General features: G+C 37.8%; 1 protein-coding gene across 1 annotated transcript in view; it reads right to left on the bottom strand.

Moving 5' to 3' along the window:
• Positions 1–1,254: 1,254 nt before the first annotated feature.
• The window catches only part of LOC148759155 (ankyrin repeat domain-containing protein 26-like), a 105,629-nt gene continuing 83,156 nt past the window's right edge, over positions 1,255–23,727 (bottom strand). Inside the window, exons 8-15 of the mRNA XM_088793107.1 lie at positions 18,221–18,410; positions 16,977–17,047; positions 15,685–15,822; positions 13,309–14,268; positions 11,807–11,956; positions 8,625–8,695; positions 8,191–8,284; positions 1,255–1,371 (exon numbers count right to left, since the gene is read on the bottom strand). Of these exons, the coding sequence (XP_088649233.1) occupies positions 1,255–1,371; positions 8,191–8,284; positions 8,625–8,695; positions 11,807–11,956; positions 13,309–14,268; positions 15,685–15,822; positions 16,977–17,047; positions 18,221–18,410 (1,791 nt within the window). The remainder of the gene's footprint in view (positions 1,372–8,190; positions 8,285–8,624; positions 8,696–11,806; positions 11,957–13,308; positions 14,269–15,684; positions 15,823–16,976; positions 17,048–18,220; positions 18,411–23,727) is intronic.

The raw sequence follows: 23,727 nt of genomic DNA, 5'->3' as shown, positions 1-23,727 counted from the left end.
TCAGTCTGCAGAATTGCAGAAAATGAGTAAGTCAAATTCTTTAAGACAAATATTTAATAATTATTTAAAGAGAGATTATGTCTATCATACAAAATAAACAAACCTATAAATTATGAACCTCTCCTATTTATTCCAGTATAATAGTTTGAGAGCATACTAATTAAATTGTATCTTAGGTAAGTAACATAAAACAATTGTAATACATATGACACAGACATCATATTGTAACGATGAAAGGTTCTTATAATTAAAGTATTATTAACATCCGCTTAAGATTGTTAGTATCAAACGTTACCCTATTATTAAATATCAGCTATAAAGCAGAGATCAGTATCAAAGGTGAAGAAGGAAAGTATAATATATGTGGGTGTTTCGAAAAGACAGAAAAATACCATTCGGAGCCTACTGACCACAGTCTACAGGAAGAAAAGAAATCATTCAAAATAGAAAGAGAAACCGGAAGGAAAAATCTGGTCAGAGTGGAAAGGAAAGGGGAAGGGCTTTAGAAGAAAGGACACTGGAGAGATAAGGTGTAACAGTCTCTTCAAGTCTGTTTTAAGAAGAGATCTTTGCCAGCACAATTTAATAAAATGAGAAGAATCCAAAACAATGCAGAGAAAGACAGTGACATGAGGGAAAATAAACACTGAGGAGAATCAGAGAAAAAACTTCATTCAGTTTGCAGCAAGGGCACGCCACGTGCGGGCTTCCCAGATGTTGGGAAACTTCCATTATTATCTGAGTGAGACGATTACTCATCTCATTCTTCTTTAGGTTATACATCTGGTTTGGTATGTATGACATGTTTTATAACTGAAAAAAGTAGAAAGAACATAGAAGCCAAATCAATAACACTTCTGATGATGTTAAACAAAACCACAGATAGGTTTTTAGACATTAAACTGTTAGAATGCCGAAGGGAAGAACACTATTAAAGAAGGAAAGATTACCAAAGAGAGCAAAGACATCTTGCAGAAATAAAGATTCAAGGGAGACCAGGAAGAGCGCAGTTGACAGTATATGCAAAAGACACTGTCATTACAGTTATAGGAATCATTAAAGAGCAGGTATAACATTTTGGCATTCACACAAGTTTGATTGTGCTGTGAGTTTCTGAAGTAAATTTTTAAGTAGGATAATGTGTTTAACTATGAAAATTACAGATATGAAATACATTTGTACTTAGGTTTTCATCAAGGAAGAGTTACAGTTAAATAGTAATTAATGGTTGACATGATCTGAAATATCAAAACCTTACCTGGTAACCTCTTTCTCTAATCCATCATTTGTCTTCTTTTGTGGATTCAAATCATATTGCAGAGATTCTGTTAACTTCTTATAGTACTCTAATTGTTTCTTTCCATCCTGAGACTTTGAAAAACATTTTTAAAGAAAGTTAGTTTTGAAAATCTAGAGACTCACTTCTTTCTTTAAAATATTATTCCTCATGAGTTCATTAGTAATATGTGTAGACAGGTGTATAAAATGTAGTTTATAAACCTGATGCCAGTAAGGACAGATTTCAAAAACAATGACTTTTCTTAAAACAGCTCAAATTGATTTTACAGTGTCATCATTGGTTTCCTGGAATTTAAATTGCCAAACTTTCTTAAAAACAGAGGTTTACACATGTAAAAATACTAAGTGTTAAACCTGATTTAAATAGTGGCTTATTTACATTTCGGTTTGTAGAAATACCCCCAGAGACATTTTCATCTACAGCTCAAGATTTTCCAGGGTTTATGGAATCACATTTTTCTACGATAATCACTGAAACTTCCCTGCAGTCCACCTTACATTATTGTGATCATCTGACATGAGCATCAGATGAAGACTCTCATTCTCTGTAAGCGTTCTTCCATAGGTTTCAATTTCTCCGTTTCTAGTAAATATTTTTCTCTTTAACTCAAGTTCATCTCCTCTATGTTATATGAAAACAAAACTGTTTCTTGATTCCTGTGACTTTTTCTGTCATCCTGTTTTTCTCCTTGGACTCTAACCCTCTTTAATGTGTGGCCTCATCCCCAGGTCCATATTTTCGCCACTTATTCTCTTCTTTTACAGAAGAATCTGACTTTCTGCCCTTATAACTGCGCTAAAACAGTTTTCAGGGTCATCTCTTTCTTTAGTCCTTATCCTGCTTTACTTCTTCGCAGCAACTGATGAGGATGCCCACACCCTTTCTGTGGTCTTCTCAGCCCAACTCTTTTCTAAACAGCAGCCCTGATAGTCAGTCCTTGACCCTTTTCTATTCCTCTTTTTAAATGCTCTCAGCTCCCTACATCCCAGTGCTTCAAACCACATTCCCTCATCTACAGTGGCAGCCCTCACCCCCTTACTGAGGTCTTCTGTACGTTCCTTTTTCCCCTCGAGTCCCTCATAGACAGCGCCCTCAACCACACACTCATAAACCATGACTTGCTATGGATCGGCTCATCTTGTACATTTTACGGGGATTCTTACCACTGTTACTGTGAGCGTAGCGTTATTTTCAGATCTTGGCAGCTCCTCACCCTTAGGATGCTGACCAGCATACTTTGTCCTGCTTTTCTCTCAGAATGCATAAGTTTTTCATAAGCTTCACATTGTCCGCTATTCGCCTTGCCATGTTTGTTTGCTCTTTTGAATAACTTCCTATTGCTTCGGACCTGACCTGACCTGACCTATGGAAGTGTTCTGAAATTCCTTTCAAAAGTACACCCCTTGTCTTGTTGGAAGGCTTGTCAGCTGGAACTACCCTTTCTTCCCAGTCCAGATGCTTCCTCTCAACATTGTGTGAATCAAATATCTTAACCCCGGTAATATCTCACCTGGGGGGAATCCTGAGATGAGAGTCTTCTAGAGAAAGAGGGCTATTGATCGAATTCGTTGAAACCTGTCGTAATTAAACTTTCGATTTACACGGTAGAGCTTATGGTGGCTGATAATTCTGTGGCGATGCTAATTACTTCCCCTAGGAATCTATAGTCGCTCATTATTTTGGTATTGTAAGGGACTGTTAGCATGAGAACTGCTACTTTAGCATAAGAACTGCTACCTTAAAGTTAAGATAGGGTTAACAGCCCTGAGCTTAAAATAACCTAATGGCCTAATTGTTATGTGAGACCAGATGCCTAACAGCTTATCTCCTGTTCTCTGAAGAAGCAATGGAGGCTTTTGTAGTTTATCTATAAACTAACTCTTTGAAGCACAGCTCAACGTGCACTCTCTAAGCATAGCTCAACCTGCACTCCCTAAGACTGAAAAAAATTACTTAATGCCTTAGCTATGTGAGAATTGTAGGTTAACCTGTACTCCCTAAAACTACGGAAAAGTACTGAGTGCCTTAGAAACGATATAAAAACCCTTAGCTTTAAGGGCTGGGGGTCCTTGTTAAAACCCGCTGCGTCGGGCAGAGACGGGGACCCCAGCTAGCTGGAAATAAACCTCGCTGTGTAACTTGCATTATCGTGTCCTCTGTCTGTCTGAGGGGGGCCGATTCCAGGACTTAACAGTATAAGCTTAATCAGTTTTAGGTATGCTTACAACAAATTTTTCGATTTTTTGACATTCAGTATTATTTTACATTAATTTCATGTGTACTGCACAGTGGTTAGAATTTATATAATTTAAGAAAGTGATCCCCCTGACTCGTGCAGCACCCACCTGGCACTGTACGGAGTTATTGTGACAGTATTAACTATATTCCCTATGCTTTACATTACATCCCCATGACTATTTAGGAACTACCAATTTGTACTTCTTACTACCTTCACCTTTAGCACCCTGCTCCTAACTCCTCTCCCATCTATCACCCTAAATTATCGAGTACTCATCTGATGCCATGCGTTGCTATTACAATATTATTAATATATTCCTTATACTATACCCTGGATCTCCATGACTAGTTTGTAACAACCAATTTGTACTTTTTAATCTCTCCCCTTTTAACCCACTTCACGAACCCCCTTCCAGCTGGCAACCAACAAACTATTCTTTGTATGTATGAGTTTTTTTTCTGTTTGTTCTGTTCTTAAATTCCACTGATAAGCAAAATCACATTGCATCTGTCTTTCTCAATTTGACACACTCCACTCAGCACAACACCCTCCAGGTCCATCCATACCGCCACAGATGACCAGAACCCATTTCCTTCCATGGCCAAGCAATATTCCATTGCATGTATGTATCATCTCTTCTTCATCCATTCATCCATTGATAGGCCGCATGCACATCTTGGCCATTGTAAGGAATCCTGCAGTGAACATACTGATGTACACATCGCCTCGAATTAGCATTTTTCGGTTTCTTTGGATAAATACTCTGAAGTAGGATATCTGGGTCATTCTTTGACTCTTGTGATAGCCTTTGTTTAAAAGTCTATATTGTGTGATATAAGCATTAGTCCCACAGCTTTTTAAATTTCATGTTGTTTTCGTGAAATATCTTTTTCCATCCCTTTATTTTCAGTCTCTGTGTCTTTTGATCTGAAGCCAGTCTATTGTAGGGAACATATGTAAGGATCTTATTTTCTTATCTTTCAGCCACCTTGCGTTTTGACTGGAGCATTTAATCCATTTACACGTAAAATAATTGTGCGTAGATACATAGTTACTGCTATTTTATGATTGATATTTTTGTTTTTCCTTTTTTGTTCCTTTTAAAGAAGTCCCTCTAATGTTCCTTGTAATACTGGTTTGGTACTGATGAACTCCTTTAGTTTTTGTTTTGTTTTGTTTTTTCCTCCAGAAAGCTCTTTATCTGTCCTATGACACTTAATTATAGCTTTGCTGGGTAGAGAAATCTTAGTTGTAGGCATGTCTTCATCACTTTGAATATTTCTGCCAATCCCTTCAGGCCCACGAAGTTGCTCTTGAGAAATCAGCTGCTACTCTTATGGGTGCTCCTTTACAGATTACTAAGAGCCTTTTTCTTGCTGTTTTCAAAAGTCTTTATTTGCATCTAAACTTTGGCATTTTAATTTTGACGTATCTTGGTATGGGCCTGTTGGGGCTCATCTTCTTTGAAACTCTGTGATTTCTGGGCTTATATGTCCATTTCCTTCACCAAGTTAGGGAAGTTTTCAGACATTATTTCTTCAAGTACATTTTGAACCCCTTCATTTCTTTCTTCTTCTCGTACTACCCGTATGATGAGACTGTTGTTATGCTTGACATTCTCAGAGTTCCCTTAAGCTATCCTCATAGTTTGGATTCTTTTTGCTGGTCTCATTGGGTAGTCTCTGCTACCATAGCTTCTAAATCGCTCATGCGATTCTCTGCTTCATCTAATCAGTTTTCATTCCCTTGAAGACATTCGCTTTTTCAGTTATTTTATTCTTCACTTATGACTGGTTCAATTTTTTTGTTTTCTATCTTCATTTTTGTGTTTCCTATCTGTTAGTTGAAGTTCTCCTTGAGGTCACTGAGCATCCTAACAACCAGTGTTTGGAACTCTGCATCTGCTAGATTGCTCTTCTCTATCTTGCTCAGTATTTTTCTGGAGGTTTGCTCTGTTCTTTTATTTGGCATACGTTTCTTTGACTCCCCATTTTGGCTTCCTCCCAGTGTTTGTTTCTATGTATTTGGTAGGGCTGCTGTGTCTCCCAGACCTATTGGAGTGTCCTCATGTAGTAGGTGTCCTGTGGGGCCCAGTGGCACGTACTAGCTGTTAACTAGAGCCGGGTGCTATAGGAGTGTCCTTTGTGTGGGTTGTCTGTACTCTCACGTTGTAGTGCAGCCTTGGTTGCTGTTTGCATGTCAATGGGAGGTATTGATTGTCAGACTGTTTGGTTGAGGACTGACCATGACTACAGTGGAGGAGCTGTTTTTGCAGGGGCTGCCCCTATAGAGCAGGATTCGCTGTAGCATGGCACTGGTGTCTACCCTGTATACACTTTGGTTGTATCTTCCTGGCAGGCACCCCGGTGATGCTCCCGCTCTGTCCAAAGATGGCCTCCAAGTATGTCAGCCCTAGGGACTCCTGGAAGCGGCCCGGCCACAGGCCTAGTTCAGCTGCAGCCTGTGTCCTGCCCAGGGCTACCTAGCTTGACCACAAAGCAGGATGCAGATGGCTGCCACCCGCACCGGCTTTGGAGGTGCCTGAAGAGTTCCAGTTGTGAACCACAGCCAGCTTCCACTAGTGCCATCTTGGGTCTGCACAGCAAGAGGTAAAGGTCAGCTGAAGCCACACACTGCTTGTTTGGGTTTTGTGAAAATTTGAGAGGTTTTAGGAAAGTCTGCAGCACGAGCCAAGACAGGATGTTTTTTTTTTTTTTTTGGAAACAACACTGGAAGCAGCTTGGGTTTGCTCCCTAGTTAGGTGGGGCAGGTTCTCAGGGATTCACCAGGGTGGGATGGACATTGTTAGCCACGTTGATGTAGACTCAAGAGATGGCGGCTCCCATGTCTCACACCGCAACGGGTGATGGATCAGTTCAGAAAGAATGGATTCTACAAGCACCTCTGTGTGGGAGAAAGCTCCCCTCCAGCCGTCAACCTAAAGCCAGAAAACGTATTTCCTTTCCTTATGTCCCTGACATCTTTTGAACTACTGCCCAGAGTTGGAGCTCAGAGCAAGTGAGTCCCTCAGTTAGTAATCCCATTCCCAAGTCCTTTAAGAGAATTGACTGGGACTCTAGCCATCCTTCATCTCACCCAGCCACTGCTTTCCACACCCAGAAGTTATGGGGACATCTCTCTCCAGCACTGGAATCCTGGGCTAGGATGCCTGGTGTGGAGCTGGGACCACTTGCACCTCCAGGTGGACCACCGCATCCACGATATCCCTCCCGATTTTTAACAGTCAAACAGGGGTCTGGCATCAGCTTGTTCTGTTTTTCTGCCCCTCCTACCAGTTTCGAGGTGACTTCTTCTGTATGTCCTTAGTGGTAGGACGACTTTGGTTGAACTAGACTTCAGGTGATGCTCAGTGATGATTGTTCTGTAGTTTAGTTGTAATTTTGATGTGGTCATGAGAGGAGGCAAGCATGGCATTTACCTACTCTGCTATCTAGACCACAAATCCCCAATTTTTCAATTTTCGATACCTTAATAGATTTCTTTATAAAACTGCCATGTGACAACTCCTGGAACTAACATTCACGTAAGACTCCTTTTCAACACATTATCATGTCACTCATATGAAAAGTATGCTAACGTAATGTGACTTAATTGACAAGAAGTCTAGACAAAAATTTTTTTCAAAGTTTCTTTGGCCACAAAAAGGACCATCAGCACAATCTTCTGTTTCCCTTGATGGGCATGTCTGTCTAATGAAATTGCTTAGACCTGGCTACTGTGACTGAAATACACCAGCTGGAAGGTACATCTACGTCATTGGTCCACCACAGGGGTCGCAATGCGATCTTAGGATGGGAAATCCTAGGGAGCCTCTCCTCCAGAGGACAGGAGGATGTCAGGGGAATGTTGCTCTGCTTAGGAAATAGTGATACAGTTTTCCCTGTCCATCGGGAAATTGTCATCCTGGATGACACATCAATCTTTTCTGACATCGAACTGTTAAATCTTTAAAAGCGTATGATTAACTCAAGTGAATGGAAAAAGATTAGTTTCTAAACTTGCAAAGCTAGGAGCACTATGTTACTATGTAAGGCCTTGATTGGACATTCATTTCTACTTTTACACTTGCATCTGTTTTCTTTTTCAAAATCCAACAAAGAGAAAAGTATATTCTTTTCAGGAAACATTTGCACAATGACCCAGTATTCTTTAATGATGAAGAAAACAAATTAGAACATTAAAAGTAATTTGTTCTCCAAATCTCACTAAAGGGTTTACATTTCAAGGGAAATTCAGAATTCTGGATCAAATCCTTACTCAAATGCCTGGACTCAAACAGATATTTGTAGTCCGATGTTTGTGACAGCATAATTAGCAACAGCCAAAAGTTGGAAAAACCCCAATGTTGGACAAACGAAACGATAAATGAAACGTGGTATACATCAAATATTGCCTTTAGACTATCGCAATCTTTTTTTATAAAATTCTTACCACAAAAATCATTAATTTTATGAACTGAGATTTCTTTCTCTGTGGAGAGGAATTACATTACTCCCAGCAAGTAGTATCAACATGGATACGGTACTTTTATTAACGAGACTGTTCTTATTGTCTAAAATAGTATTATATGCTACTATGACAGACATAAAAATTCCTTTGCAGTATGACAGAAATGAAGAGACTAACTTACCAAGCTTGTACCTGACAGGTTCCTGTGAAGGTGTTCGATTATGCCCTCTAGCTTTTTATTTATCGTTTTTATGACAGCATTTTGAGTTTCAAGCCTAAAGTGAATATTTTGACATAATTATTCTCACACATTGACTTTAAAGCATACCACATAATCTCTGAACAAATATCTGAAGGTGCAACTACATAAAATCTTACAAATTCAAAAGCGCATGATTTGGCAATTGTGCCATTTTTCTAGTTGTGAATTGTGGATAATGTGCAAAAGTAGAGATAATGTACACAAATTACTCTTTTCAAGGTAGCTCAAAGCTGACATTTTGACCCAGCTTCACACTCATGTGTTTATTGTTATAACTGATCTAATTGTCATAATACACTACACGTCTGCTTTATAAATACTCAAGGTACTTTCTGTGCTGCTTTAAATTATACCTTTGCACATGATCTTGGATCTTCTTGGTACATTGCGCATCCTCTGCATGTCGGGCACTTGCTTCTTGCTGCTAAAATAAAGAAAAAGTGATGTTGAAGTACTGATGATCTATGACATCTGACAATTAAGTTCGCAAACTTGTTGCATGATGTTGCTCCCCTTTTTTTTTATATGTGTGAGGGATTGTTCATTATGAATTTCCACCAACTGGACAAACAGTTAACCAAGTTTACTCTTTGGAAGTGCTGAAACGGTTGTGTGAAAAAGTTAAGACGGCCTGAACTTTTAGCCAACGACTCATTGCTCTTGTATCACGACAATGCACCAGCTCACATGGCACTGTCCGTGAGGGAGATTTTAGCCTGTAAACAAATAACTGTATTACAACACCCTCCCTACTCTCCTGATCTGGGCCCCAATGACTAAATATGTCATTACCCAAAGATAAAGAAAATATGGAAAGGAAGACTATTTGATGACATTCAGGACATCAAGGGTAATATGATGACAGCAATGATGGCCATTCCAGAAAAAGAGTTCCCAAATTGCTTTGAACTGTTAACTAGGTGGTGGCAGCGGTGCATAGCTTCCCAAAGGGACCTTTGTGACTGTAGTCATATTCAGCAAGGAGGTATGTAGCACTTTTTCTAGAATGAGTTCTCACACTTAATTATCATACCTTGTAGTACAAATGACCTGAGAAGTCACACATACTGTATTCCAAGCATCCCATCAACTCTAATTTTAAATATTCACATACGTGAATTACCAGCCTATTCCAGGGAGTTTGAAAGCTAACAGGCTACTCTTGGGGGCAGTCAGACAGTTCATGGAATAGTTTGAGGGGCAGTAATTAAACAAGAGCAAAATGCCTGGGCTTTTATCCCAAGTCCATCAGTTATTAGCTGGGTGACCTTGAGCAAAATACTTAAATTTTTTGGGTCTCAGTTTCTTCATGTATAAAATGAGACAATAGTGGCATCTACCTCACTGGGATATGGGGAAGATTAAATTAGGGAACATATGTAATAGAAAAGGACACGGCACACAGTAAAATCAAAGGGTTTGCAGTTAGCATTATTAGTGTTGCTGTATTTTAAGTTCTAATACAATTTGATATTTACATGGATGGGATGCCAATGGAAGTGGTCTGTTACACCAGTTACAGTGAAATCATTCATCAAACTATTGGCAATGTCAGCAAATGGGGAGCATTAAGCCCGGAATAGAACCCCAGTACTAAAATCCTTTTACCAATTCCACTAGCCAACAGTACATTTTCTCTGCTTGTAATAATTTATACGTTACTATGTCTCTGTACCACTCAGTGGGTAATGAGTAAGGACTGCAATGCAAATACCACCTCCTGGATTGAGCATACAATTTACATGACCATGAGAGGCAGGGTAAAGCCACTGACATGGAAATAACGGACTCTAGTGCCAAACCCAACTTCCCAAATCAATTCATTCCCAGCAACTGATTAGGTTGGGATGTGTTAGCAAGCACTCAGAAGAGTAGATGAAAGCACCATGCTCTGGCAGATCAGAAAAGGCATCCTCAGAACTGTACAGTAAGAACGTGCTATCAATCTGTACACCCTGTCTGGCTGCAGAGAGGAAGGGCTGGTTCCCTGTTATTTTATTTTTTTTATTTTCATGGAGGGGGGAAAACGACCATTTCATTGAACAATTTTCTATTAGATTCGTGCTTTCAATTTTGTACATAATTGTGAGAAATACTTTCAGAATACAAGTTTAATTATATCAATGTCTCCAAGGGGAAGTATTGGTTTGGTATAAAATATTTAATTTTATCCTAACAACTGTTAAAGAAAACATTTTCAATTTATGCAAGGATAGGTGCCATCATATCAAATACTATTTCCCCTTAGACAAACTTATACTTAGAAAGACAGAATTCTCTTTCATGAAAAATTAAAACTATGTCAAATTTTGGGCTTGATTGCTCTGCACAGACTATCTGACAAGTTCTGAGGAACATGAGTTCAATGAGAATTGGAACAGTCAGAGAAAGCTTCACGGAGAGGTGAGACTGGGAGCGAGAAATCCGGGGGCAGGGAAAGAAATCAAAACATTGGCTCCCCCATAGCTTGTAAACTCGTGTTCATAGCAGAATTATCAACAGTCAAAAAGTGGAAACAACACAAAGTCCCATCAACTGATGAATGGGTAAGTATTTTGTCCACAAAGTGAAGTAATGTTGGGCAATAGGAAGAAATAGCTAACAATTGATATGTGCCACAACACGGTTGAACCCTGGAAATGAGATGTTACGTGAAAGAAGCCAGTCACAAAGGACCTCGTATCTTGTGATTCCATTTACATGAAACATCCAAAATAGGCAAATCTATAGAGACAGAAAGTAGATTGGTGGTTGCCTGAGGCTGGGAGAGACAGGAAGACGGGTGACAGCTAAGTGATGTGGGGTTTCTTTTGGGGGTCATGGAAATGTTCTATAATTGTGGTGATAGTTCCACAATTCTCTGAATGTAACAAGAGACATTGAATTGTATATTTTAAATGGCTGAAATATGATATGGGAATTGCATCCCAATGAAGATTAAAAAGAAAAAAAACAATAGTAAATCTAGATTATTTTCTTAATTCTCTATTGTGGGTGTGCATAATATAATGATCTACGTATTTCTATACTTTTAAAATATTTCTAAAATGAAAACAAAATGAAGGAAATGCCTACTTCAACTGGTTTGTATAATGAACTTTCTGTACAAGTCAGTCTGAAGTCCATGAAACATATGCCAATGCTGTAACCGTTCACAAAAGCGATGATAAGAAATAAGACAAATGTCTGAATTGTGCTAGTAAACATTATCTTCTGATCTTAAATGGCTGCTCATCGTGGTCATGGAGCTATCACTACAAAAGATTGTTTAGTAGGAAAAAAGTCTCTCGATTTCTATGAGGAACTCTGCCTATTTCTCAACGTTACCAAGGGTATAGACTACAAACACATACAATGCAAATAGCAGGATGGAAGCCAGAATTTAAGGAAGAAGTGCATTATAAAGATAATAAAATTATAATAAATTAAGTACAAGGAAAACACAAAAGAGAGCTGCCTTGAAAATCAGCATCCTAAAACACTTTATATTAATCAACTATCGATGAACTGTTGACAGGTTACATTTCACACATACCTGACTTGGGAGTTGCTCTAATGTCTTGAAATCCTGCGTCTCAGCTTCTGAATTCATATGCTGATGTGATCTAACCTGCAGTGAAGCCTCTGACTTAGGCAGTTTTTTTATGGTGTCCGGTAGCTCTCGTTGAAGTTGTCTCCCAACCACCTAGGAAGATGATTCTGTTAGTGATTTTATAATCCCATCTATTAAATTACGTTAAAATTTGCTAACTCTAACATATTAATACAATACATAGCTTGAAAAAGATCACCCCACGCATCAGTTCACCTTCTTTTCTTCTTTTGGACAAATTCTGTTTACTGAATCTGGGTAAGACACAGAAGGTGTGATCCTGCTGCCCACTCACTATTACGTAGGTTACTTGAACAACAGATTCAGCCCCACTCTCCACTTCCCCTGATAAAGCTGCAAAGCTTAACAATCTCCTGACATCTCAAGGGGAGCTAGGTATGTCGGTGGGACTAGTGGTAGTCAATTCTACATTGTGGAATGTTTTCCCCCTTTTTTACCACAGGTTTAAATTGACTTCACAGGTCCTCACGTATGCAGTCCACTGCTCACAACCTTCCAACAGATTCCTGTATCTTAGAAGAAAAGCGACTCATTCCACTGGTCTTCAGGGCCCCAGGTAACACGGCCTGGACCTCCCTTCCTGCTACACATGAATCCTGCCACCCCTCACTCGTCTGAAAATGGAGACCCAATGCCAAATTAATAAATCAGAGACCGCTGCAATTCTCTTTGAAATGGACAAACTTATGTCCAAATGATAGTAAATGGGCCTTGCGATGAGAAATATGAATTTGTAAAAATATTCAGAGACTATTATTCATAGCAGTGGGAAGATTAAATCAAGTAGAGTTTTGATAGAACTCCTCACATTTGTCCCAAATTATGATTTAATGAAAAATTAGCTGCCTTTAAAGAGGTCACAGTTCATAAGAATACATTATTTGAGACTGAAATAGTTCCAATTTATATCAAATTGACATGAATAAAAACAAAATTATACCAACTAAAATGTGGAAGAAACTACTGAGGGAAAGGGACAGCATCTACACTTCAGTTCATGGGGGAAATCTAGAATTAACTGTCTAGGTAATCCACTTAATTGAACCCTTATCTCTAAAAACTCTGTTTGCATAGGAGCATTTCCATTTATCTGCTTCATAATGGTACTGCAATGTGGTAACAGAAAGATGAAAATTATTAGTGAAGCGGTCTAAGACTAAATCATTCATATCAATGTGTATCTATTAATAATTTATACCTTAAAATTTCATAGTCAACACAATGCCTTACTCACAGGAAAGCACCTCACAGGTCTAAGTTTTATTGGCTGGATACAATGTATGCTTTTAAGCTGTTAGAGCAAATACATTTGTAATCTATGTATGTTTAATATTCAGCTAGTTTGCAACATTTAGCCATCATCAAATATTTGAACACTGAATTTTCTTTCAGGAAATTTGAAAACTATCTTTCTGGATACTTACTTCTTTTTCTGATTTATCCTTTTTATACTGGCACATTCTTCCATTCAAGTGATTCAATTTGTTGACAAAATCCTGATGTTCCTCTTTCAACATACGATCTTGTTTTTCAAATACAGCTTGAAGCGCTTTTTTGAGCTGCTGAAGCTGCTCTTGAATATTCATTCCTGAGTTTTCCTTATTGTCACTTTTGTTGAACGCATCACCCAGTTGCCGTGGAAGAAGCATCTTTCCACTTTGCAGGTCAGAACCTTTCTCCTTTGGGGAGTCCGGCTCTCCAGTATATGTGCTCACTTTTCCTTGTTTCCTTTGATGCACGTGTTCAATTTTTTCCTCTTGACACTGAGTTTGGTTTGGGTCTTTCAGTACAGGTTCAAAAACCAATGTCCTGTCTCTGACAGCATATCTAGTGTGAGGGAGCTCTGTGTCTAAGCTATTGGATTTACTTTGAGCTTTAGAAAGTTGCTGAAAAAGAATCTCAGTGTTTTCTTTTAGGTTACACCTAGCAAACCTGATTTTGTCCATGAAATGCAAGCATTCATCTCTTAATCCCTGGAAAGCATTTCGTAGGTGTCTTATTAATTGCTTACAAAGCTCATAATGATGGAGAGAAGCACTAGCCAGCATATAAAGGTCGGATTCCGCTTCTATTTTCAATCTTTCTTTGCTTCGACTTTCATTCTCCAGTTGAGAGTTCAGCATTGTATTCTCGGCTGTTGGAACATTAAGCTGTCTGTTATATTCAAATACTGTTTTTGTTAGTGTTTTGTCATTCAGTTTTATCGTCTTTTGAAGACGGTCATCCTTTTGTTTTACATTTGCAGTGTCCTCAAAGTATTTTTTTTCCATTTCCTGATTCTGAGGTTTCAGTGTGTCCAGTTGCAGTCTTAGTATGGCGATTTCATCCCGCAACATCTGATTTTCACGCAACAGGTCTTTTTCTTTTTCGTAACTCTCAGAAACCTAAGTAAAACAAAGGAGACTTGTAGCTAGCACTCAATGAAATGGCATATCATGATATCGTCTGAAATTAAAGAAGAACCTAAATGTTTATATAATGAAAAGGTTGTAGTAAGTGGATATCCCATTGGAAAAATACAACACTGAATGCAAACCTCCAACTTTATACAAGCATAAATTCCCCAGAGTTAAAAAAAATTTAATGTAAGATGCTGAATCCATGAAAGTGAAAAAGAGAACTTTAAAATCATAAGAGAATTTTAAGAGTCTCAGAACTGGAAAGGCAGCAAACCCAGAAGGCATGAAATAAAAGAGTAAGAAGTTTGACTACATTTTAAAATAGAGGTTACCGTCTGAATATACACCTATCCCACAGTAAGAGTATTCACTCTGCATATATTTGGACTGATCACATTTCCTAGAATTCTTTTTCCAAGAATACTCAAAATATATTTTACCTTTCTAATATTTTCAGAGTCACCTATAAGATTAAATCTACTAATCACTGATAAATCTAGGCATTGCGCTAAGCACTTCTTTATACATCAATGAACTCATTTCGTTATCACAATCTCGAACAGAATGATTAAAAAGAGGAGCAAGGTCAGGATTTTCCCCAGGATTTTGGACTCTACAATAGTATGCTTGCTGCTCTTCTAGTGTAAACATATAAATTCAAAAGACGCCTTAGATTTCAAAATACTCAGGGAAAATAAGCTAAAAATTATAGAGCTCTTCTTAGAAAATAGTGAGATTATTTGCTGCTGCAATAAGTGTTATTTCCCTTTCATGATGTTGAAAGGAGAAATAAATGTGAAATAGGGGAAAATACACTGACTTCTTTGAATAAAATACTCACCGCTAAATTACCACTAAGTATGTATCGTGGCATCCAATATCTTCAAAAGTTCCTAGTACTGAAGTAGGACTCTACTGGGAGCAACTTGTTCCTTTTCTCAAAAGCAGGACAAGGAGATCTAAAAGACGGTCTCTGACCTGGCTATGCTTCTACTCCTTACAATCAGTGGAAGTGAAAACTAACCTCTCTGCTAACACAGCAAGGGGATGAAATCCCTGCCTCAAACTGAAACTTCTGTTCTCAGTAGCAATAGATTTGAGATTGTAAAAAGCTCATTGATCCACGTAAAAAGTATTGAAAGCCTCCCCTATAGATGAGACATTGGGAACGTCACTACTTGATTGTTGGACATAAATGGATTTCAGTCAAGAATATCATTTATTGTAATGGACGGATAATCTCACTTCCCCTAAAATACACACACACACACACACACACACACACACACACACACACACCTTTAACATCCTCTAGAATTCCCATAGGTACAACATTGGTTTTCAAAATATGTCCATACACAAATACGCACACACATATTTGAAAATAACTAAACAAAATACCTCAGAATTCATTTTCTTAAGATTTATTTTTGTCTCCTTTTGTTGTTGAAGGCAATTGGTCAGAATTGCATCTTCTAATATTCTGTTGTCCTGTTCTTGAGAAAGTGGCCTCTGCGTGTCGTTTTCCTTTTGTACAACCTAGAGAATCGAATATGAACAAAGAAAAATTAGAATGTAACTAAAATTTAACTGTCAAAAATCTTAATCTACGTTTACTTATTCCTAAATTATTGGATTGTAACTAGAGAGTGAAAAATAAGTTGCCTTAGTCTAAATTAGAAGAAAAACATGAACCCGCAAAACTAATTTTGTCACCGTTTGCACTAAACAATCGCTTATATGTTAAACCCACCCCAAAAATGAAATAGTAAATGATTTTTAATGTCACAGAGGCTTCCTCACTTAAAATAGTTCACCACACCACATCTTAAATAGTGAGCCCCTATAGTGAATTTAAGAATATCTTTTAAAGATTAATAACTGGAGAATAGGCAAACTTTAATTAGGAGCCCACATCATTAACATCAATCAGTAAGAGAAGTAAATTCCTACATATTAATACAAATTATACACTATGATAGTGTTATACATTGACATAGTTATCTGTTGCATCCAATTCTAACTTATTCAACACCCACTAATAAGAGCAGATCAAAAATTAAGTCACATTTACTGATTTCCTACACTGAAATGAAAGAAATTAGAAAGTTATTGTTTGTGCCCTAATAACCAAAGGTCCCATCCTGGAAAGCGTGATTCTCTTAAAAGTCAGTTGAGTTGATTGCATGACCCCATTCTCTCTCTGAATGTAGACTCAGACGTCCATTACACAGAGGTCACAAGGAAGAATCCATCTCTAACCTTGGCCTTAGTGACAAGCCATAGGGAACTGCACATTTTGAACCACTGACTCCTTTCACGTGAGCCCGAATCAGTGGCCATCATTTTCACATGGTTCATAATTTCAACTGTCTCATCACGTGATTCAATATTTGATGTTACTTTCTTTGTTATGTAAGGGAGTTATAAAAATTAAAGGAGCAAACAATATTCAGGACTTTATTATTATTATTTTTTGCCTCAATTCAAGGATAAAGTTGAGCTGTGAATATGTATAGATGCTAACAATATTTTAAGTTTTCTAACTAGTTCAAATGTTATACATATCATTCAATTATGACCGTGTGACTCGAAAAGGCTAGCTTGAAAGGTAATTTCAATTGGACTCTATTATATTATTAAAGCACAGAAAACCATATTATACTAGAAATTTAAGCTTAATTTTTACATACACGTGTGTAGTTCTTTTCATTTCCATCAAGCCTCGCTTGCCCTTCCTCCGATGTCATTCCTAGGTGTTGTCCTGCTGACAAGTCTACATATTAGTTAAAACGAACTACTTAGAACAGTCAGATAAAAGCTATCATCTTTATAGATACAGAAAATAACATCTTATCAATTGAGAGTTCAAATTAAGCGTAATCTTTTCCTGAATACTTTACTTTACTTAAGAAATACTTCTAATTAGCTCACACTTCAACAAACCATTTGGGTAATATGTCACAAAGTAAAAGGCATACAAACGTGTCAAAAATGAATCCACCAATTCATTCATTGAACATCGATGGAAAAACAATCAGAAACAAAACGCAATTTAGAAATACAGGACAAACATATCGAATCGCACTATATACTGTTCTCTACCTCGTAATTGTACCTTTTGAACAACACCCTAAGATTCAACTGCAACGTCATTCATTGTTTCCACAATGACTGTTACTTCTGATGCATTTATCTGTGTACACCCTTCCTTATAGCTGAAATGTTTTCCTCTACTATTCTGAAAATTTCTTTTCACCATTGAGGATTCAGCACTGGGGTTTAAGGAAGAAGGGAGAGAAGAGGAGACAGACTGCGGACACAGCTGAGAAGGAAGTGCTATGCACTAAATTCTCAATGAATCCCAATACTGCTGCAAAAGTCAATTCTAAACTATATAATGCCATAGAAAATCCAAGAAATATTTGGTTGTTGGTTTCAAAGGTGCTTTTTCAGTTACATCGAATAAAGTTATAACCAATACTTGTGAATGCCGAGCTATAAAACTAAAGCTAAAAAACTGTTTTGTTTCACTAGGCAATCTTTAGATCTTTCTGAAGTTTGCCCATCTGGTCCCTATGTGGTACATATAATCCTGCTGCCCACTCCCCAGTGTATGCTAAATACTAGTCTAAAGGAAATCACCCTTTCACCTCATTCTCTTTCTTATTTCCATATGTTACTGTGCTTCAGGAAGAATGCCAATGTCTTGCTAAAAGTCATTCTGTTTGGTTGTAAGTTGCATAAACAGAGTAAACGTCAAGTAGATTTTGCCACAAAATGACTGTTGGAAAGTCAGAACTATGATGGGGCTACATAGAGGTGGGCTGGGGTTGAACACTTTCTGTATCTTTAGTTCCTTCTTTGCTTTCTCTGTTTTCTGGCAGCGGTGATTCACACAAGTCATGGAGCCTATGATTACCTAACAGAAACACACCTACAATCTGACTCTTTCGTTTGTCTATTACGGTCATCTGTCCAAACTCTGTGGATGCTGACAGAGGTTTGCTCATTGAGTGTGATGCAAACGGCCTTTTATCACCAACTTTCCAATCCCCGGATCTTTGAGAAGTTCCATGATCGAAAGTCAAAGAAGTAGCATTCCATTTGGAAGAAGCTGAAAATAAAGTTTTCATTTATTAGGAGGTAAAAATAACACAAAGTTGACCATCTTGAGAAACTTCCTTTTTCAGAGAAGCGGCCCCACGTCCTCCTTTTCCCCGAACACACTACTCCTTCCGAGCACATTTTATTTTAAGTGTCCTATATTGCCATTCTCATAGGTAAGTTTAATTCATTATTGTCACTCAGCAATTTCTATTATGTAATGTGTTTCCAATTAAAGCTTTCCTTAATAGTTAACATGGTGCCGGATGTGAATTTTTTTTGTCGTTCTCAAAAGTCATGTCTAACCACTTATCTTAAGTTCAAATATGTGTGACAAACATGGGATTAGAAAAAAAGCTTTTAAAGCGTGGTACTATTACAAATTAGAAACTACTTATTATAAGAAAATAGTCTTTTCTAAATGCTTCAAGATCTTCAGAATTCACTTTTTAACCCTTCCATAAACAGAAATTCATATGACAAATGACAGACTTGGGTGACTTTGTTGTTTCCAAGTAAAAATACGATCAAACTAGGTCCACACTAGCTCCAAGGAGTACAGTGAACTATGAGACAGAAAATGAATATATAGCAAACTTATTTTCCTTTTGCTTTTTAAACAAAATTCTCACCTTAAATCTTAAAGACAAGTGAAAGAAAACCACAACTGTAGAAGAGAAGCTTTAAAACTGTTTTATCACTTCACAACCAGGGAGCCCGTATATCATTTAAAACAGTAGTTTCCAATGTCCTGTGAGAATCCCTAAAGTCCCAAGATCAGTCAGTCGAGGGGCCCGAAAAGGTCAAAACTATTTTCACAGAAACACTGACTGTCATTGGCAATTTTCACTCTCATTCTCTTCTAAGTGTACAGTAGAGTTCTCCACAGCCGTGATATCACAGCTCTGATGGTAACATCATAGGTCTGATGGTGACTGGCTCGTAGCTCTAATGGCTCAAGGAATGCATGCCTGTGTGTGCTCGTATTTTAAAATTTTCAGGTTTTAAGTCTAATATTGTAACTATCAATGGAGACCACCGACAAAAGAAAATACTTTGGAATTCTCAATAAGTTTTAATAGCATAAAAGAATCCCGGGGCACAAAAGATTCAGAAATACTGTTTTCAAAGACTGTGTCTACCAGATATTCATTACTATTAATTACTTCTCTCATTTTTAATAATCAAAGACTCCATAAGTTCATGTACACGCACAGCCAGTGTCTGCTCATCAGAACATCTGGTTGGCTTAAGAGCATCAGTGTTACAACACTAAGAGGAAGTAAAGTTAAAACGCAATTGACATGGTAGCGACTGAGGCTTACTCTGGGCAAACGTCAAAATTCAAATAACCATTTGGAAACCCTGGAAATATCTTCCAGTGTGATAATTAACCCCTGAGAACCCCTAATAAGCACAGGGGTTCCAAACTGGGACTTTTTGGGGTATCGAAACAAGAGGAGAAACATTTTAGTGAAGTCACACTTTTAAAATCTCATTTTCTTATTCCTGTCGATGTCTTTTCTCTCAAACTTCGATAGCAACAATGACATCACGTTACTTATGTCAAATCCTTCAATTAAATTTGTAACAAAAAAAAGGAATGAGGAAGAGAAGATTGCACGCATGCCAAATGTCCGCGCGTACTGCTTCCCAAAATTAAATTGGTGTTACAAAGTGCACCTGGTCTGCAGGGTTGCGCACCGTACTTTCCTACAGCTTCCTCAGGAACAGGATCTTCCACTTCAATGCTGGTCTGAAGGGGTTAGGAAACAAGATGATTAGTAACTCATGGACACTTCATACCATCTCTAGTTAATAATTCAGGATGAAAATGTTAAAAAGTTCTTACCTCCAAGAAAAGCATTTTTTGAAAAATATGTATCTAAGGAAATATTAGGTTGGTGCAAATGTAATTGCAATTTTGCAATTTGTTCTTCACCTTTGAAACCCCAATTACTTTCGCAACAACCTAATACTTTGATAAGTGCACTTGATATAACCGTTACATATTTCTAATCACAGCTCTGTTTTTTAGTGCTAAAACAAGATACTTGCTTGACATGGTAAGAAACCTTGGTGTATGTCCAGCTGAGTCTAAACAGAACATTTTAGAACCTACTTCATCTAGGTCCACAAGAGCTAGGAGAAACCGAACTGTTATTTGACAAAAATTTTGATAGAAAAAATCATTGACCCAAGTGGCAAAGAGATAAGAAAAACTTTTCATTATATTATGTGTCAATAAATAATAGGAAAAATGATATATATAGTTATGCAACTTTTCAAAAAAGTATAATAATTTGTAATCAGGGAAAAATAAGAACATTTACTTATTATAATCATCTAAAATGTACCAGACACTTACCATGCACATTTTACTTCTTTCCCACACAGAACAACAAGTATAAAAATGGGTTGATGATGGTTACCCCACTTCCTCTTCCTGGCCATTCCAAGACGTTAGAATACAATGATGGACAGGTGCGATCCATTGCAGTCTCTGTCCAGCAGGTTTTGCTTCTAGATCTTCACACGACTGGCTCCTTCTCATGCTTCACTTGGCAGTTTTTGTCACACTCACAAAGATCTTTCCTGACCACTGATATTCCACTCCCACTCCTATTCCAACTACAACCATGCCCGACCCCCGACAATATTCTTTAACCCAGCATTCTCCATTCTCCTTAAATGACGCAGATATAGTGACTTATAATGGACTGTCGTTCACTTGTTTTTCTGCTTGTACAGCTACAGCTGTCCCCTGAACTTCTCCAGTCAGTGTCTAACTGCCCAGCACACAGCTGGTATCCAACTAGAAATTTACTCCAGGTGAAAACATTGAGCTCGCACCAACAAAGCCTCAAGTACCAAAACACTACACATCTACAGGGTATTGCCAATCACAGTCTCTGAAAGTTAACATCCCCCAGGTTAGAAATCCACATGCCCCTTCTAACTTTTCCACTCTGTTCTTGACACTACTGCCATTTGATTGTCCTACAGGTTTACAAAAAGTGTCCCCGATATTTAATAAGTCGCTGCATCTCACTGTGATCATTGTGTTTTACATTCTATAGCACCCTTTACAGTTTTCGAAGTGTTTTCACATTTGTTACCACATTTGTGCACTCCACGTACCTCAAAGGTAGTCATTAGTACCATTATGACAAATGAGGGCACTGACATCCGACAGGTTAAGAAGGAGTTGCCCCAAGATCCCACAGCTAGCAAGTGACCCATGCAGGATTCTACTGTGTTCTTATCGTCAAACGCAGTGTCTATGCCAGTAGGCAGCAGTTGCCTATATCAGAAGATCACACTCCTCCTGTCTCTTTCCAAAGCTGTCACCTCACATTAGCTCATCATTGCATTGTACTTCTATTACTACAAGTACAGTTGCCATCAAGTTACTCAATGCATGCTATTTTAACTGAACAAGACAGTTGTTACATAGTAAAGCAGCGCTCAGCCAAATTGTTGTTAGTGTAATCCAACATATTATTAGTATTCACCATGCTTTTCCTACCATAGAAAAGTTCCTTGCAGATCTATTTGACAATACAAATATAATCATACTTTGATGTCCCAGACATTATGCTTAAAAGTTCCGAGTTACAAACAAACCCTACAATCCAAATTCTTCCTTTCTGAATTTCATTAGGATACTTACACATCCACAGAACGCAAAATATCATGCATTTGGGCATAGTTCGAGCTGGAATAATTCTTTAGCTTTTAGGTAAACTTCACTTCAGAACCCAAACTGATTCCTTATGACTTGGAAGCCTACGTGTTTTATACTATTCCCAAGATTCTGTAGCTATTGAGTTACCCATCCAGGATTCCATTCTGTTCTTTCCTCAAACACAGTGCATATACCATTAGGCTGCAGTTGCCTATATCAGAAGATCACACCTTTCTTATCTCTTTCAACAGCTGTCACCTCGCATCAGCTCACCATTACTTTGTACTTGTACTACTACAAGTATGGTTCCTAGCAAGATACTCAATGCATGCTGTTTTAATTGAACAAGACAGTTGTCCTGTATTAAAACAGCGCTCAGCTGATTACTGTTAGTAGAATCCTACGTATTAGTACTATTCAGTATGCTCTTCCTTCATTGCAACGGTTTCTTGCAGATCTATCTGACATTACAAATATAATAATACTTTGGAGTCCCAGGCATTATCTTCTCAAGTTCCAAATTATAAAAACACCCTACAATCCAAACTCTTTCTTTCTGAAACTCATTAGGACATTTCCACATCTACAAAAACCGCAGAGTCATGCATTTGGGTATAGGTCGACCGGGGATAATTCTTTACCTTTTAGGTAAACTTCACTTCAGATCCCAAACTGACTCCTTAAGACTTGGAAGCCTTAGTGTTTTATACTATTCTACACCGACTTCCTAAAGTGAAACTTGCAAGTTAGCAGAATTGTACTACGCTGTCTTATTAGATTAACCACATAGCTAGTTTATTAATTATAGGATAAACCATCAAAAAATGATTTGTATGGGGAAATGCAGAGGTGAGAAAGTAAAGTCAAAGCACACCCTTTTCGTTTTAACATCACAGAATGGTGATTTTGTAAATAACATTGATAATAATAATAATTCTGAAAGACAGTACCTCAGAATCCCAAGGTGATTCTTCATCTTCATCTTGTCCTAATCCTAATGATGACTTTTTAACTATAAAATGGAGTCACAGGTACATTAATGTGAACGTATATTACTGTGCATTTTAAATACACATTCAGTCATGCTTATTTCCATAAAAGTAATAGCAGAAAAGAATTTCAGGGGGTCGAAGCGTTTGCAAGAAGAAGCAGTTGTTAATAGTGGGGATACTTTTGCAAAAAAAGATAGGAAAGAATGCTTAAAAGAAGTGAATATCACATTTGGGTCGACACATGTTAGATTTGTTTATAGCAGAGCTTAAGCTAGAAAGAATTCATAGATAGTCACTAAATTACCACGTATATTATCCTGGTGTGCACTGTCAACACAAGTCAAATTATCATTGTTTGTTTGGTCTTGTGGAGCACTTTCAATAATAGCCACACGATTTTCTCTTTTGCCAATTGCCGGTTTGGTTGCTTCTTTCTAGTAAAAAAAAAAAAAGAAAGAAAAACCCAACTTCAGAAAACATCATATTCATTTACTCGTTCACTCACTCACTCAGTCCATCCATCGCTGGGACAAGAAAACTTTACTGTAGGCAACAAATCATAGGCACAGACCCAGGGGAAGCTGGAAATACAAATGAAACATTTTGTCCTACATTCTAGTAGGAGTAGAGATATTATAATACATGAAAAAATAAGAA

Source organism: Rhinolophus sinicus, chromosome 1 (genome assembly GCF_057876585.1).
Source record: "Rhinolophus sinicus isolate RSI-liver-muscle chromosome 1, RSI-T2T, whole genome shotgun sequence".
Classification (NCBI taxonomy): Eukaryota; Metazoa; Chordata; class Mammalia; order Chiroptera; family Rhinolophidae; genus Rhinolophus; species Rhinolophus sinicus.
The sequence above is the reverse complement of the archived record's forward strand: the minus strand, read 5'-3'. Positions and strand labels throughout refer to the sequence as shown.